The 15756-nt window shown below is 36.5% G+C and overlaps 1 protein-coding gene across 1 annotated transcript; it reads right to left on the reverse strand.

The window, feature by feature from the left end:
• Positions 1-642: 642 nt before the first annotated feature.
• LOC124162507 (glucosamine-6-phosphate isomerase-like) lies at positions 643-12835 on the reverse strand. Its single transcript, XM_046539072.1, has 4 exons — positions 12769-12835; positions 12452-12553; positions 2487-2671; positions 643-678 (listed from the first exon to the last, which is right to left on the reverse strand). The coding sequence occupies exons 1-4, from the start codon at positions 12833-12835 to the stop codon at positions 643-645; spliced, it is 390 nt and encodes a 129-aa protein (XP_046395028.1).
• Between the last annotated feature and the right edge of the window lie 2921 nt (positions 12836-15756).

Raw genomic sequence — 15756 nt, forward strand, 5'->3', positions numbered from 1 at the left:
TGTATAATTCAAACAAAACTTTTGGAGGTTTTAGAGGGCTAATCTTTCAAAAATCTCCAGCTTGAATATAAAGTCTATATATGAACCACTATTTCACAAGTTTAATGTAGATTATCGATATTATTTTCTTGATCCATAAAATTATATGAGAGTCATTCCACACCTACTTGTACTAGGATTGACCTTTTACCACTCAGAATTTGATGAAAATAGGTATCAATACATTTTTGGAGGGTAAAGGTTATTATTTATGTTTATAGAGCCTAATTAATGAAGTGGCACCACTATAAAAAGTGTCAAAAGATTTGCAATGCATACTCTGAGCTCTAGGCACAATCCTCGGACCACATCATTGTAAAAACATTAATGAGAGTATGTACTTGGATGCAAAAACTTTCCTCCAGCTTGCATCAGTGTGATATTTTGTAATGATGCCATTGTTTCAAAAAATGAGTTGGCTTTCATCTTTCTAATATTTCTGAACACAGTCAGTTCATCGCAGCCAGGCAGGAGACAACGCAGCCAATCAACAAGAGAAAAAGCCAGGCAATGGACAAAGAGAGATTGGACGCTGGTCAACAGGAAGGCAGAGGGAAGATACCAGAGGAACTATACCAGCTGCCTCAACCCAGCATCACAAGCTCATGATTTACAATCAGTAACTTGCATGAGGTGTTCCTAACACCCAAATGAAAGAAATTTGATTTACAAAATTTAACTTTGAATAAATATGAGAGTTTACAATGCATATTATTGATTTAACAGAGACTATAATGGTGGGTGCACCTTCATTTTTTTCTTCTTTCTTGAGGAGACATAACACTATTTCTGAACAAAAATCTACCTGACTGATGGTTTATTCAATCGCAACTCCAAATTCACAAATGGCTCCAATGTACCATCATTTTTTTCCTACTGCTATTTATGAACTATCATTCCAACGGACAAAGATTAATGCACTCTTTTTGTACGTGAAATAATGTTCCGGAACCATTTTTTTTTAGACTAAAATGCTCTTGTGCCTGGCAGATAACAGAAGTTAGGATAAGGGGGATAAGTTTTCTAAGATACGTCCATACCTTTATCACTGTCCTTACTCCTGCAATACTTTTTTGTAATGGAAGGTGTGATAGCCACTAAACATCAGAATGGAAGGAAGACCTCGCTATCACAACATTTTCTGAGAGTTTCACGCACTCTGATCACTGACGAAAGTGAGCACCTTAGACTGCAAACGTGGGTTCAGGTCATTTGGAGAGAAAGATCGTACAACAGAGAAACACAGATATAGTAAAAGGAGAAGGAACAGAACATCGCCCCTTCTATAAACCTTAATATATAGTGTTCAACCTATCCCTTTGAGCCATTACCTGAAATAATATATGTGCCAATAAATATATTTCTTGGAACCCTAGTGCATTCTTCATCCTTCATACTTCTCAAAACAATTTCTCTCCAAATGACCTGTGCCTTCATTTGGATCCTCACCAGCTCATTATCGTCAGCTGCAAGTGTGCATGAAATTCTCAGAAAATAGTGCGATAATGCGATCCCTCCTATTTCTATCGTTCTCATCTTAAGATGCCAGTGTATCTTGGAACTGCAGACGTTCACAGAAATCATTTTATTTTTTGGACGACTACGTATATGGTATAGTTTTTATGCATCTTTTATGTTTAGGTCACAGTAAATTCCCACTATATCATGAGTAAACGCTGATTAAATCTTGCTCCATGTGTGAAATTAGAAATATCAAATACAATCACCACTTGGTGAAAAGTCACCACTTGCGAAACATCCTCGTACAGACACTCCAGCACTAATGCAGATGTAAATGTAGGACTAAAATATTGTGCAACCACCTGAAGTTTTGCCATAAAAATGTAGCATATTCTTGAAAATAATTTTATATTTCAGCCCGAAATTAAATATTCTTAACGACTCCCACAGCAGTGCACCATGGCCCTGGATTACTGGAGTCCTCCCAATGTTACGTAATGCAACACTTTGTTTATTCTAAAATAATTTGAAAGCCACATAGTCAATTTCACCCAATTTGTTGCAGTGGCCTGGAATACAAATGCATCATTGCATTTGTAGAGAGATATGTATAATCATGAAGAACCTCAGACTTTCCATAATATGTAAACTTTGAAGATAACCTAAAATAACGACTTGCCATTAAATGTAAATGTTATTGTAGTAACAAAAGATATTAAATATCTTAAAAAGAAAAATTCATTGCATTTTAAAAAGCATTGAACTATGTATGTTAAAAATATGAACCATGTACTAACAACAAATACGTAGATAAAAATAGCAAAATTTGTATTGCGTTCACTCAACGCTGGTAAGAAATGGGTTCAGTGTTATACTTTAAGTGTGTCTTAATTCAGTAGAAATGTAATTTATGTTTCCATATTTCTTCATGATTATGTTCCATTTAAAATTTTTTAACCATCAGATCAAGAAATATCATTACATACCTCTCTGGCATCCATCACAGTTCCAACTCCCACAGTCAACGCTTGCTTTGGGACCTTTGAGACATCATTATCAAAAAAACGAGCATTTGCCTCCAGGGTGTCCTGCGCCAGTGTTTTCACGCGAGTCCTTGACACCAACGATGATCCAGGCTCATTGAAAGCTATGTGGCCATCAGGGCCGATACCTTCAGAATGAGAGGGAACATGCAGAGAAGTTATTAAACACCCTAGTAAAATATTAGCATAATCAAGTGGGTATTCTAAGACTCCGTTCAAAAGCGCTTAATTATCAAGATCACTTGATTTCAAGTGCACTCCAAGAGCAACAATCTTATGTAATAATTTACAAAGTATGTACGTACCTCCAATGGAGAAGCTATCTAACAGTCAATGACTACAGTACTATGGGAACTATGATTTACCTATTACCTTAGTAACCAGTGTTAGGTGCAATTAGTTTTCTTTCACTGAAAATTCAGATATTCGTAATGATGGTACCAGAGGTAATGTTAATTCGTACACACCATTTGTTAGAACCAAAGGGGCTTCCTTGTGTCCTGAATATATGGGTTTAATACTGTACAAAAGATTGCCCTCTGGGTTGAAAGCATTGCAGACTAATGTTGTTTTTATAAGAACAATGTAGGATTTTTACTTGAAAAGCTCTTTTTTCTTTAAATGACTACTAAGGAGTGGAGTCATCTATGAATTTTTCGTGTTTTTTTTGGGACATGTCTCATGAGTGTAATTGGTTGATGTTCCTCATCTATTCACAGTGCTGTAATTTGATCTTAGGACAGCTAAATACTGAAAACTTTGATGTTCATTTTTTTAACTCTGCAATGACGACTAGATTTCTTCTCTGTTGGAGGTAGTCGGTATATTGTCGCATGAGATAATTGTAATTCATCATCAAGTGAACCCAAAATCATACTATCTCGATTATTAGCACTTCTGAAAATGCCCTAACATCACTGCTATGGCTTTAAAAAAATTACAAAATTCAATCCAAAACAACTACAAATACCTTTCCATTCCAACCATTAACAAACCTATGTCTAGCAATTAACATAACATAACATAAATGAGGTACATATTTACTAAACTTTTACAAGAGTCAAGCATACAAAAAACTGAAACTTGAAACAATCCTACTTAAAGTGAACCCTTTGGTTAATAGTAGTGATGGGTCGATTCCAAAATTTTATCGATTCCGATCCCGATTCCGATTCTTACATTTCGATTCCGATTCTACCGATACCGATTCCATCGATTCTGACACCATAGGCTCCAAGAAAAATATCACTTAATTCCAGGCAACAAGGCAACTTTAAAAAATACTACTCTGTGAAAGAATCAGTTGACAAAAGCATCTTTCATATCATCACTATGTAATTAAAATACAATTGCTATATTTCAAAACAGAACGTACCTGAAAAGTAGTGTTACCTTATAGGTATTACTTTAGAATATTAGCACTCATGTTTAAATTTAAAATAAAAGTATCTCCTTTAATATCTATCTTTTATTGAAAATATCTTATCATTATCAATAATGTCTCACAAATTTAGTCTCCTTTAACAGACTTTAAATTTTTGCTGAGAAAGCAAAGCATCTTCACTCCGTCAGGATAAAGCCTGTTTCGTTTTACATCACATATTTTTCCTGCCGAACTAAAAAGTCTTTCTCTTATCACAGTGGATGGCGGTATGGCAAGAAACCTCTTTGCTAATACTTTCAGCCTTGGATAGGAGATACAAGTCTTCCAGTATTTCCCAGGGAAGGAATTTGGTGATGCATTCATCTCTAATAACTAAGATTCCACTTCAGCTTCAACAGTGTTTGCTATGGTGACTTTGAGTACTTTTCCAAATGCATCACTGTATCTTGACCATATACCTGTCACAGGCTTCCTAGTCTGCATTTGCTCCTTCGGAATATAATAGGGATGGGCAAGTAGCACTTTTTGATCTCGAGTCGAGTTGAAAATTACTCGCGAGTATCGAGTCGAGTATGAGAATTTCTGAACCAGGCAATACAGCAATGCATACTACAATATATTCTACTCCGGTTTTCTATGATGAATGTCTAGCCTAATATAAGAAGGAAAATATAATGAGGATTGTTGATGGTTATTGTCAGAAGTAAGATATGAATGAAAATGAATGTGTCTTAAATAGTTCCGTTGGCACAATTGAAATTAATTAACCCCAAGTAATATGTCGACCATATAAATGTATCCTAACTGCAAGGGAGAGCCCTGAGTACAGTCATTTTCACAGCTATAATAAAGAATACAAACTACGTATATGAATCATGTAATATTTGGCCCTTTCAAATTCTCAAGCAGAAAAACCAATTATTCTACACGCTCAGCCTGCAGGTTTTGACGTCTCCATGTTACAGTATTACTGCCTGCAGAAAATTGTCTTTTGGTACACACTTGTGTCACTGGGCAAGTACTTTCCCACCAAAATTGCAAGATTTTGGAAACGGAATTTTTATTTAAATTATATCAACGATTTTAATGGATCCTGAATCTTCATTTAAATCAAGTGGACGAAGCGAACGAACTTTAGGACAAAGCTTTAGTTTTGTAGAGCCAAAGAAAATTCTATACTTCTCACGTCATTTAATCAACCTTAAAACTCCTGTTTTATTTAGTTAAAGAAAGAAACTAAACGCTACATATGAATACAACATCAGATGGACGCAGTAATAAAAAAGGCTAAAAGAGCCTTGTGACGTGAATACTCCCCTTTCCACGCGACTCACCTCGGCGAAGATGTAAAGGGAAAAAGGGTATCAGTTGTTGCCTTTCACGGAAACAGTTCATTTTTCTCTCCCTTAAGCATGCCGACTTTATCTCTTCACTTTCATTCAATACCCGAGCCATATTTCTTATGCGCGGGATGGTTCCGAAAAATATCCAATCATTAGTATTTTCACTCGAGTAATGCGCTAAATGGTCAAGTCGATCTAAACATAATCCTTTTTAACATCCACAGTTTAGTGCTGTAAGTAAATGAAGACGATTATCCATGCTTCAAATGACGATTTTCAAGGCTAAAGTGTTTAAAAACTTGAAAAATCGGCCTCAGTTACCGAGCCTTAGAGTTCCGCGGCGTGTAGCTCAGCCTTGACGCGCGAGAAATTTTTCGAGTTATATTTTTCGTAAACCAAAGATAATGTCCACTTCATGTCAAATTTCACGTGAAAAACGGGTCGGCCATTTTGCGTTGTAAATCCAGACAGATGAGACCCAAAGTCTTCAAAAGTCATCGAAAGTATAGGCAACGCACCAGGTCAAAGGAATATTGCGTTTATTATTCCATAAAACTCAATAAAACGCAACACCACCTGGATAAATTCAAAGATTTTTTGAGGAAAAATGATATCTCGCGTGGCATTGAAAAATTGGTCATGTTTGGGCCACTGTATCTCACTAAAGGGTCGTATTTATGTAAAATGCATATAAATGTATATTTGGTAATGATTTATGAGTATTCACGCTAATTTTCAAGTCTCTATCCCCAAAAAGGTCATTTTGGACTTTATTCCAGCTTTTTCCGATTTCGGACCAGTATGCGCGGGGTTGGAAGACGATCGGCCGCCGCAACTGACGTAAAGGTATTCGGCGCCCACGTCGACAACTATAGTGTATTCGGCAAACTGAAACTACCAGGTCAAGGCATTAGAATGACTTATCGGCTTTAAAAACTGTATTATTACATGAGTTTCATGATAGCGTTTCCTGTCGGCAGATTGCTGGACCTACTAGCCTCGAAAGCTCTGTAACCTTAACTACTCGACTCGACATTCGTAATGCTACTCGAAACGCTCGAGTCGAATATCAAATACTCGATTCGAATTTTTGAGTACTCGCGCATCCCTAGAAGACGTATTTTTGTTATTACGATTACGTGGCGCAAAAATTCAAATGACTGTTGGAAACGCGGTCGTATATAAATTTGTGCTTTCAAGCACTACTGGAATCGGAATCGATTTTTCACCTTGGCAAGTACTCATTTTCGATTCCGGTTCTTGGCCGAGAATCGAGGAATCGAAGAATCGAGGAATCGAACCGACCCATCACTAGTTAATAGTATAAAAATATTTATTTATTATTATTGTTTTTCTTCAAACTAGCATTATTACAGAATGAACATTGGGTGCATTCAGGGGAATGAGCTCTATAGCTCAACACATGAGCAGAGGGAGCTATGCTCTCAGATTCTCTGCATCGAAAAATTTGAGTGAGCACCAGATAGGGCCTTATAATCATCTACCAACACACCTTCCCTATTGGAAATTTCTTACATGTCTTACAGAATTCTGATAGGATTCTATAAGTCTTACAGAATTCTTATAGGATTCTATAGGTCTTACAGAAATTCTTATAAGAACTTTGCATTTCTTATAGAATTCTATAAGAATGTTGCGCGTGTCGCATAACTTTCAGGTTTTTATCCGGTCACCATAACTCATGTTGGCAATTGATAATTATTTAAGAAATTTTTATAAATTTTTTTGGAAATAATGTATAACTCTTTGTTAAGTATTGTTCTGCTAATTTATTGGCGTTTTCAGCATGGTATTTGACATAAATGGTTCCAAGAAGTGGAGGCTTCTTTTTATGAGACTTGTTAACACATTCAGTGCGGATGACATATATATATGTCATGAGGGCTTTTCCACTCAGGCGGATGACATAGGTAAATGTATGTCTTCGGGAGTACGTTTTTCCACTGGTCACTAGGGTGCTCCGAGGGCGCCTAGCGTTACTTTTTCACCCTCCCGCAGTTCGGGAGTGACCTTACACCATTGCGGAAGTGTCCGTTTCTAGTTCTATGTGTTCCTTCATTTTTAGTGTTTTTTTGTTTACTTTACTGCTGTTTTTGGAACAATTTGGCAGGTTGAGATTTTTCTTTTCATTTCCTTCGTCTCTTTTTCATCATTCTTATCGTAAATATCATAATCATGTCTTACGTATGGATTATTTTTTTTTATTTGTTTTTTACCTTCATTTTTAATTTATTCATATTTTATGTGCTATCACAAAAATTATGATTAGACTAACTTTTTTATTAAAGATATTTATCCCCGTTTAGTACTCACTACATTATAAAAAATTGATCTTAGTGCGGTGCTTCAGTTAATGATGTTATATTTGAATTTCTTTTGCTAGGAACATTTTTTATTAATGCAAATTACGTTTATCCTGGGTGATTTTTTTTGGGTCTTTTTCCTACTTTTACTGCATATTTTCTCATTCGTTTCCCTAGGTCAATTACCAATCCTCTATTCATTTCGATTTTATTTCATTTTCTGCGTTATTCATACGTGTTGGGTTAGTTGCAGATTTTCTTCCTTTTCATAAAAAAATAACATATTAATGGCGTATGCAACACTGCATTACATTATCTACAGTATTGGTCTGTATTTTTTTACTCGTTTATTTGTTTCCTTAGCTTTGTAAACGAAATTGCGGAAAAGAATAGACTCAGAGCTATTTTAAGCATTACGGCGTTTAACCATTATTTATTCCCTTGAAATAGTATTTTTATCTTATTTTTTAGTTTATTCATATCTTATGTGCAACCACAAAAATTATTATCAGACTTAGTTTTTGTTAATAACGTGTATTCCCGTCTCAAAACTTACTATTTTATTCCAAAATGTTTCCATGCGGTCCAAAAGGTCGTATTTTATACTTTATTAATAATTTTAAAATATTATTGCAAATTATGTTTTTTTACATAATTTGGGTTTTTTTCCTAATTTTACGGCATATTTTCTCAGTCATTGCTCCGCATCAATTACATGTCCTCTGATCATTATGGTGTTTTCATTTTGTAGGTCATTAATACATTCTAGTGTTAGGTACAGATACAGTCTTAATTTTCATAAAAACTAAGGTATTAATCACATACGCAACACTCCATTACACAAATTGTACTATTTTGCTGGATAATTTTTAAGGCTCAAGGTTGGAGTCCCTCCCTACCAGCGGCACTCCCAGAGATTATTTCAACTTGCCAATGATATTTTCTTTGAAATAATCCTCTCATAGACGGAGAAAAATGCAGAAAGCATTTTCCTCCGAAATCCTTCACCAAGGGCCTTCACTAAGGGCATACTGGATTGGAAGCTGTTGGACAGGGAGAACTGGAAACTTCACTGGGCCTTCTTCTCCACATGGGCGCAATTAGGGTTAACACGATTTCTAACGATTGGAGGTCAGAATTAGTGTGAGTACCGATATTCGGGAGAAAATGTGCCGTGATAGGTTTTTAGGAATGATGCACGCTCTTCATTTCTCCGCTAACCGTGAAGGCATCCATAGGACAGTGACTGCAATTTGCCCAGAATGTGAAGAAAACCAGGGCTCTGTCTAAGGCCTTGCTTTCAAATATATCATAAAAATTTGTGAGAATTTTTATTGAAATGTTTCAATTTTGCAATAACTCTGAGGTAACATAGATTAAAAAATTGTTTATCCCATAAATTTATATTTTTCTTGCCGTTCATTGTGTGTTCTACTTCTGTGACTTGAAAAAATTAAATCTACGGCCGTTGAAACAAAAAAAATACACGTAAAGACTAATTCCAAGATATTTCCGCCATTAACCTAAGGAATCAATGGTAGAAGAAGTATTATAAACGGAAATATGAAAAGTTCACTCCTTCATACAAGGAAAATTGCATGTGTGTAATGCGGGTTGCGTGAATTGTCAATTACTGGTGACGGGTGGCATACATGTATGTCATTAGGGTTTTTTACAAATTGCTTGAAATAGAAACAAAAAAATTGCAAATTCTGTTGTATTACTTCCAAGACCACCGTTATGAAGGAAAATCACCCATCCGTCACTGGAGGTTTCGGTGAAAATATCATCCGCATTGAATGTGTTAATATATACCCCTGAGAGCACACGAAAAATTGTGGACTTATAAAATCTGTCTGTTTCGAGTCTATAGATTACTTAACCGATGGAAGTTTGATATGGGCCATGAATAAGCATGATGTATACTACGATTGCATACGTTGCAGGATACGGTCCCCATGGCAACCTTGTTTGGTTTTTAGGTTGCTAGGTATTGCTTTTATATGTTAAGTGTTAATCATTCACCATGTTTTTGTGATAGCAGCTTAATAAAATAAGTCGTGTGCTTCTAACAAAAATAAGGCATTGACCTCATTTGGTAAGTCTTACAAAACTGGCAACCCTAAAATCATGTTACCTTAAACAGACAGTTTCGTGGAATTTTAAACTTTTCATCATTAATTTAGATAGACAAGTATATTTTTCAGATTGTGGCATATCTAGTATAAGTGGAAGTTTTAATGAAAACAGTGTTTCAATGGACAAAGTGAGTGATTTAGTCGTCTCTGAAGAGAATGAGAATGAATATGTATGAGTAAACCTAAATAACATCTGCACAATATTATTTTATGGAAAATACATCAAATATTATTCTCAATCAGTGTTTCTGGGATTCCTATTAATTTCCCTAAATCTTGCACTAATTGTTAGCCATATTCCATGTATCCTTTTCTCCAAATGGCATCAAATTCCATTTTACTTCATCTATTTCTTTCATTATCTATCCAAATCTGCATGTAGAGGTCATTCTCTCTGGTATCTTAAATAAACATTTCTCGTATGTATTTGTTTTATCAATTTCAATAGAAATCTATAAGTCTTACAGAATTCTTATAAGAATTTCTCTAAGACTTATAAGAAATTTCCAATAGGGTTGCTTAATATGTGGCCACCACAAAAAACACCATTACGAATGGCTGAAGAGTAAACTCAGTTGTATAGATACGCTCTGTTGTCCTCAGGGAATATTGAAGTTGTTCATGAGGTAACTGTGTTTGACAGTCCACTTTGAGGGATTATATACCATACCACCAATTCTATGAAGGCCTTATGTGGCTTCAAAGTTCTGTCGGTTGCTATTTACATTTAATACAGACATTTACAAATATCCCTCACTTAAGACAAATCCATGTACACATTGCACGCTTCATGGAGCTTCATCCATGCATGCAAGAGCATCAAATGCATCCAAAGTCTCCCTGAATTTGATATTCATAAACCAACATAATCATTATCCCAACAGGGGGGATCCAGGATTTCTTTCTGGGGAGGGCACAAGCAAGGCTGTATACAGGATTTTGTTCTGGGGGGCACAAGGGTACCTCGTAATACAAAACAAGCGCAATAATAATGGGACTGTAGTAAAAATGTTGCATAATTTTGAAGAGTCTGGGGGGAGCACGTGCACCCCTGACCCCTTCCCCCCTAGATCCGCCTATCTAACCCAAACACGTAGAAACCATCATCGAAGGCTTGGTGAGTATGTGAGGGCTTAGGGTGGGGGGAATCACCATGGTGAGGAGATTGCGGCCAAAAGGGTACCTCAAGGGACACATAAAGGGACACTAAATCTGGGCATTGAGTATACAAAGACTGGCACTCACTTAATTTTTTTGCACAGTCATGCAATGCACAGTTTGCAATGGTTTGCCACAGATTACACGGGAGCAGAACACAGCAGGCACTTCTTTGAATGAGGCAGAGTGCATTGCCTTGGCTGAAGCTACAGAGAAGGCATCATCAATATCTTATGACTGTATTGATTGGTTCAAGTGAGAAGCCAACAAAAACTTGATGTTGTGAAAGGTGAAGACGATTTGAAAAGTCTCCTATTTCTGACAGATGAGAGATTCATCTATTTCAGTGATAGTGAGCCCATTTATTCGGGAAAAGCCAAAAGATAACGTACTTTCTTTGTGCAACTCAACTCAAGAAATGATAGCCGATGTTCCAACTAAACCCCTGCCCAAATGAAAACAAGTATTTTGTGCCAATGAATGGCATTGTCATAGTTTCTTTAACATGTACATATGAAGTATTGCTTTGAATGTGTCACAGGATTTTTTTTTTCAGAACTTTTATGGTATTTTTTAGAAAGAATGTTTTCTTTGTGTAAGAACTACTGGCTAAAGTGGGTATTAAAATTAAATGATAGTAATAAAAATTGCAATGATATTCAAACCAATGTAAACAAACCGCCATGTAATTTATTACCATAAATAAATTAACAATTGTAGTGAGGAGGTAACAATAGTAGCTAGGGACACGAGAAAAAACTAACGGGAGTCGTGTGTTGAGAGAGATACGAAAAAGATGTGTTCTAAAAGGCTGGCAGAAAAAAAGTACTGGACACTTAGGAAAAGGAGGCGTCCACCAGAGAGAACCGATAGAAGAAAGGATGTGCAAATAAAAATGGTGGAGAGAGTTCGAGAAAGGGATTGTGGAGGAAGATATCCGGCAGTGAGTGGAGTTGTGCAGCATTGAAACATCCGGCAGAGTTTGAGTGGAGTCGTGGAGAAGTGAACCCGATAAGTGGAACTTAAATCATTATTATAAATACGCAAGGAAAATGGGAAGAGTTAAAAGCCCATTGGAATAGATAGGGAAGTTATACAATCTATTTGTTATAACGTCCGATTGTAAATTGGGCCCAATTAGTCTTCCTTTGTGATGTTTTGAATAGAAAAGTGTAAAAGTAATTTTGTGCATGTTATTTCATAATTGTGTTTCTATAACCTACGGTAACATGAAACAAAAGGTGAGTAGTGTTACGCCAAGAACCACATAAAACAGCACCACCAAAGGCTGAAGTGTAAACTCCTTCATATATATATATATATATGTTCTGTTGTTCTCAGGAAATATTGAAGTCGTTCATGATGTAACTGTGTTTGATAGACATCTTTGAGGGATTAAATCTCTCAGCACCTATTCCTTTTCTGTCATTACCCCTGTCAAAATCAACCCATAAACTATTTGTAAACACGTCATGCCATGTGCTGCGTGCAAGTGTGTACAGCTTATGCATCACACACATTATATTTATCACATAACAATTAAAAATATGTATGTACTCACCAACATATTCATCCATGTTGAATGTCTTCAAGTACTTGAATGATATGAGCCCCTTTTTGTGGAACTCGATAAATTTCTTGTACATGCCCAAAGGGGTGCCACCTGAAAGTAATATAAACATTTAAATAAAAGAAAAATTATGAAATAAATTTAAAAGGCCATTCGCTTACAAGTCAATCACTCATCCACTCAAGTTGCAAAACCAGTTAAGTAATGGATCATTTTATAGCATACCACACTCCTTCAAAAGTTTAATTTTCCCAACCTAAATGTATATAGTTTACTCTGTTGAAATCTTTTAACACCTACATTTTTACCTTTGAAAATGGTTTCAAATAAAAAGTATGTGGTGTGACTTGGAGATATTTCTATTCCCTCAAGCATTTCTACAGGGAAAAGAGCTATGTAGCCGCAAAGTCACTCCAACCTCAGCGGTGGGTTATTGACAATTTTTAATATCACTAATGAAAAAAAGTGGAGACACAATCGAGGTTAATTGATTGTTTTTGATGTATGCATGTTCTTTTGTAGAGGAAGGATGGGGTAACCCAAATCACCACCTATAACACACAGGTTAACAAAATACATAGATCCAACACTGCAGAAACGAAAAATTCCATCACAAAGTGTTTTCCCGTAAATGGGGAGTGGCACATGGTTTGGATGAAATGCAAAAGTTCAAAAACCAGTTTCCAACTGGTTGTGCAAAACCAGGCTTTCAAGTAGTGAAATTATTTCATACCATTAAAAATGTATCCAAGCTTTGCTTTTGTATGTGGGTCTTAAAATGGCTTATGGGTCAAAAAATTTCCCTTAAAAATGGAGTGGCGCTAGATATGCTTGTGGATTTTTTTTCTGTAGCTTTGGTGGTTTTACTATGACTTTGATACTTGAGAAACTTGAATTTTATGATGGTGTAGAAGTTGGTGTCACAGGGTGCCCAGCACATCAAAGCAGAAAAATTCACAAAGCATAATTCATCTGATTTCCCAGGGATACTTAACAAAAGTCATGGTTAATCTTACGTGATTACTGCGATAGATATGAAATCTAGAGAACCCAAAATTACTTCAACACTTTTAAATAATATTATATTTATGTATTTACAAGGACAAGGAATAGGTTAATTAGCACACATTGAATTTAGAAATTTATTCAATACAAGCCAAGACGCTGCTTCGAACTAATAAATAGATGCTGCCGTCACCTGGCATTCCATTCTTCGTATTTTTTAATCTTAATTGAGTCAAGAGAGCTAGAAATTTCAATTCTGCTTTCTTGTCTGACAGTCCACGTTTCCATGCAGCTTTAAACGTTCAAATTAGCTACGTAATTACGACAAGCACATTTTACGCCAAAAATGAGAGTTGTACTGTCAAAATCTTATGTGAAATGAATTAGAAATAAAAGATTTTGAAATTCCTGATTGGAGCAAAATTTCATGAATAATTTATTCATATTTCCAGGGCTTAAAAATTCATGCAGAATTCCCTATTTTCCCGGATGCTAGACAGCCTGTTTTAACCTCAGTTGGTTTGGATAGGTGAGGGTAGAGCCTAGACTTATCCACAGGAATTTGAATATCACGCATTCAGGGTGAGAGGAGCAGTTTATTTCCCAAGGCCCCATGGTACTTCCAGGATTTCATTCGTGGCTGTCCAAAAGCTTCAGCTGGGATCTGAAGCTAAAACCCTTTGGCCAGCAACCAAGAGCATTAGGATACCCACTTGGAACCCACACTTCCCCTCATTATATGCTGGCAATAGGACGTTCAAATATCAAAGATGATCATGATGACGTTAACTTAACAGTTGACTTTACAGGCAAATATTTCATATCAGGACTTCAGCCATTTTCCCTGTCATACCATTACATTTTAAAACAAAATGGAATTCCATGATTTTCTCTGAATTTTTCAGTTTTTGTAGAAGAGTGGCCAACCTGGATTGGCACAGTTATATACGTAGTCAACTCGAGCTGCACATGCATCTCTCTATTGCCAGCCTTAGTGTCAGCAGGGTGAAAACTCTTTGCTGCCAAATCAATAGTTCCTAGGCCTCTATCCAAGGCATGACAACATGTGTCGTAAATTGATGGTCATTTGAACCCTTGATGAAAAGGCCGTAAATTTCTGTTTACAAGGATATCTGGAAATAATTTAAATTAAAAACAAATGGTGTCTAACATACTTATGATTTCTGTTTGCACACAAATCTAGAGAAAAATTGGGATCTTTCTTCACATTGCTCGGTCTTCCCTTTCTCCAGAAACATCAAATCTAAAGATTGTGTGAATCATTGGTCACGTTGCAGGCACAAGATTGTTCCATCCTTCCTCTGCCCCTCCTTGCTAGTCTCCATAATCGCACTCCTTCCTTTTTCCCTTTCCCCACCTCCTGACCCAAACAAAAAATATAGACCATAGACTCGGCCTCCATGGTGTATCCCAATGAGATGTCTATGAAACCCCAGACCACCTGTCTGCACTTGAGGGAAAACTAATTGTAGATCAACCGAATGGGGGTAAGCATGAACGCATGGGAGAGCATGGTGGAAATGTGCGTATGATATATGATTCACAGAGATACATATGGGTATGCCACCTTAGGACATATATATAAAGGGATGTGTGAGTACTCGATAATGCGGGGTGAGTAGTTGCTACTCAACTTGAGTGCTTTGAGTAGTATTACGAATGTCACAGTGAACATCCCGATAACAGCCTTTACAACACCTTTCGGCCTGTTCGAATTCCTATACATGACGTTTGGACTGCGAAATGCCGCCCAGACATTCCTACGCCCAGGCATTGTCTCGGGAACACCGGCGAGAGCTATGTATTACACTTAGTGACCATGTGAGTTTGCTCTTGCTGCATTCAAATATATACATATAATACTGGATCTTACTGCATCTGGTTTTTTGGGGTAGCTACCTTACCCTACTAAGAAGTGACAATATATAAATATAGGTAACTACTAACTTACCATCATAGGCGGATCTAGAAGGGGGCACGGGGGCTCAGGCCCCCCCAAAACCTTGCATTAAATTTGCAATATTTTGAATACGGTCCCATTATCATTGCGTTCGCTTTGTATTACAGATTATCCTTGTGCCCCCTAGAACAAAATCCTGGACACGGTCGCGCTTGTGCCCCTCCCCTCAGAAAAAAAACCTGGATCCACCCCTGCTTACTAATGTGTATTATATGTATAAATACTTCACGAAATTCTTTTATGAGGTGTATGACACAAAAATGTCCAAGGTTGGGCATACACAGTAAAATACACTATTAAAGATGAAAAT

The sequence above is a fragment of the Ischnura elegans genome, chromosome 7 (genome assembly GCF_921293095.1).
Source record: "Ischnura elegans chromosome 7, ioIscEleg1.1, whole genome shotgun sequence".
NCBI lineage: Eukaryota > Metazoa > Arthropoda > Insecta > Odonata > Coenagrionidae > Ischnura > Ischnura elegans.

Bases quoted from the DNA above. Each gene is read 5' to 3' on its own strand.
- LOC124162507 (XM_046539072.1), bottom strand. From the start codon at position 12,835: ATGCTTGAGGGAATAGAAATATCTCCAAGTCACACCACATACTTTTTA. The intron at 12,554-12,768 runs GTAAAAATGTAG...TATTACTTTCAG, and splicing joins ATTTGAAACCATTTTCAAAG to GTGGCACCCCTTTGGGCATG. The intron at 679-2,486 runs GTATGTAATGAT...TTTGGGTGTTAG, and splicing joins CTGTGATGGATGCCAGAGAG to GAACACCTCATGCAAGTTAC.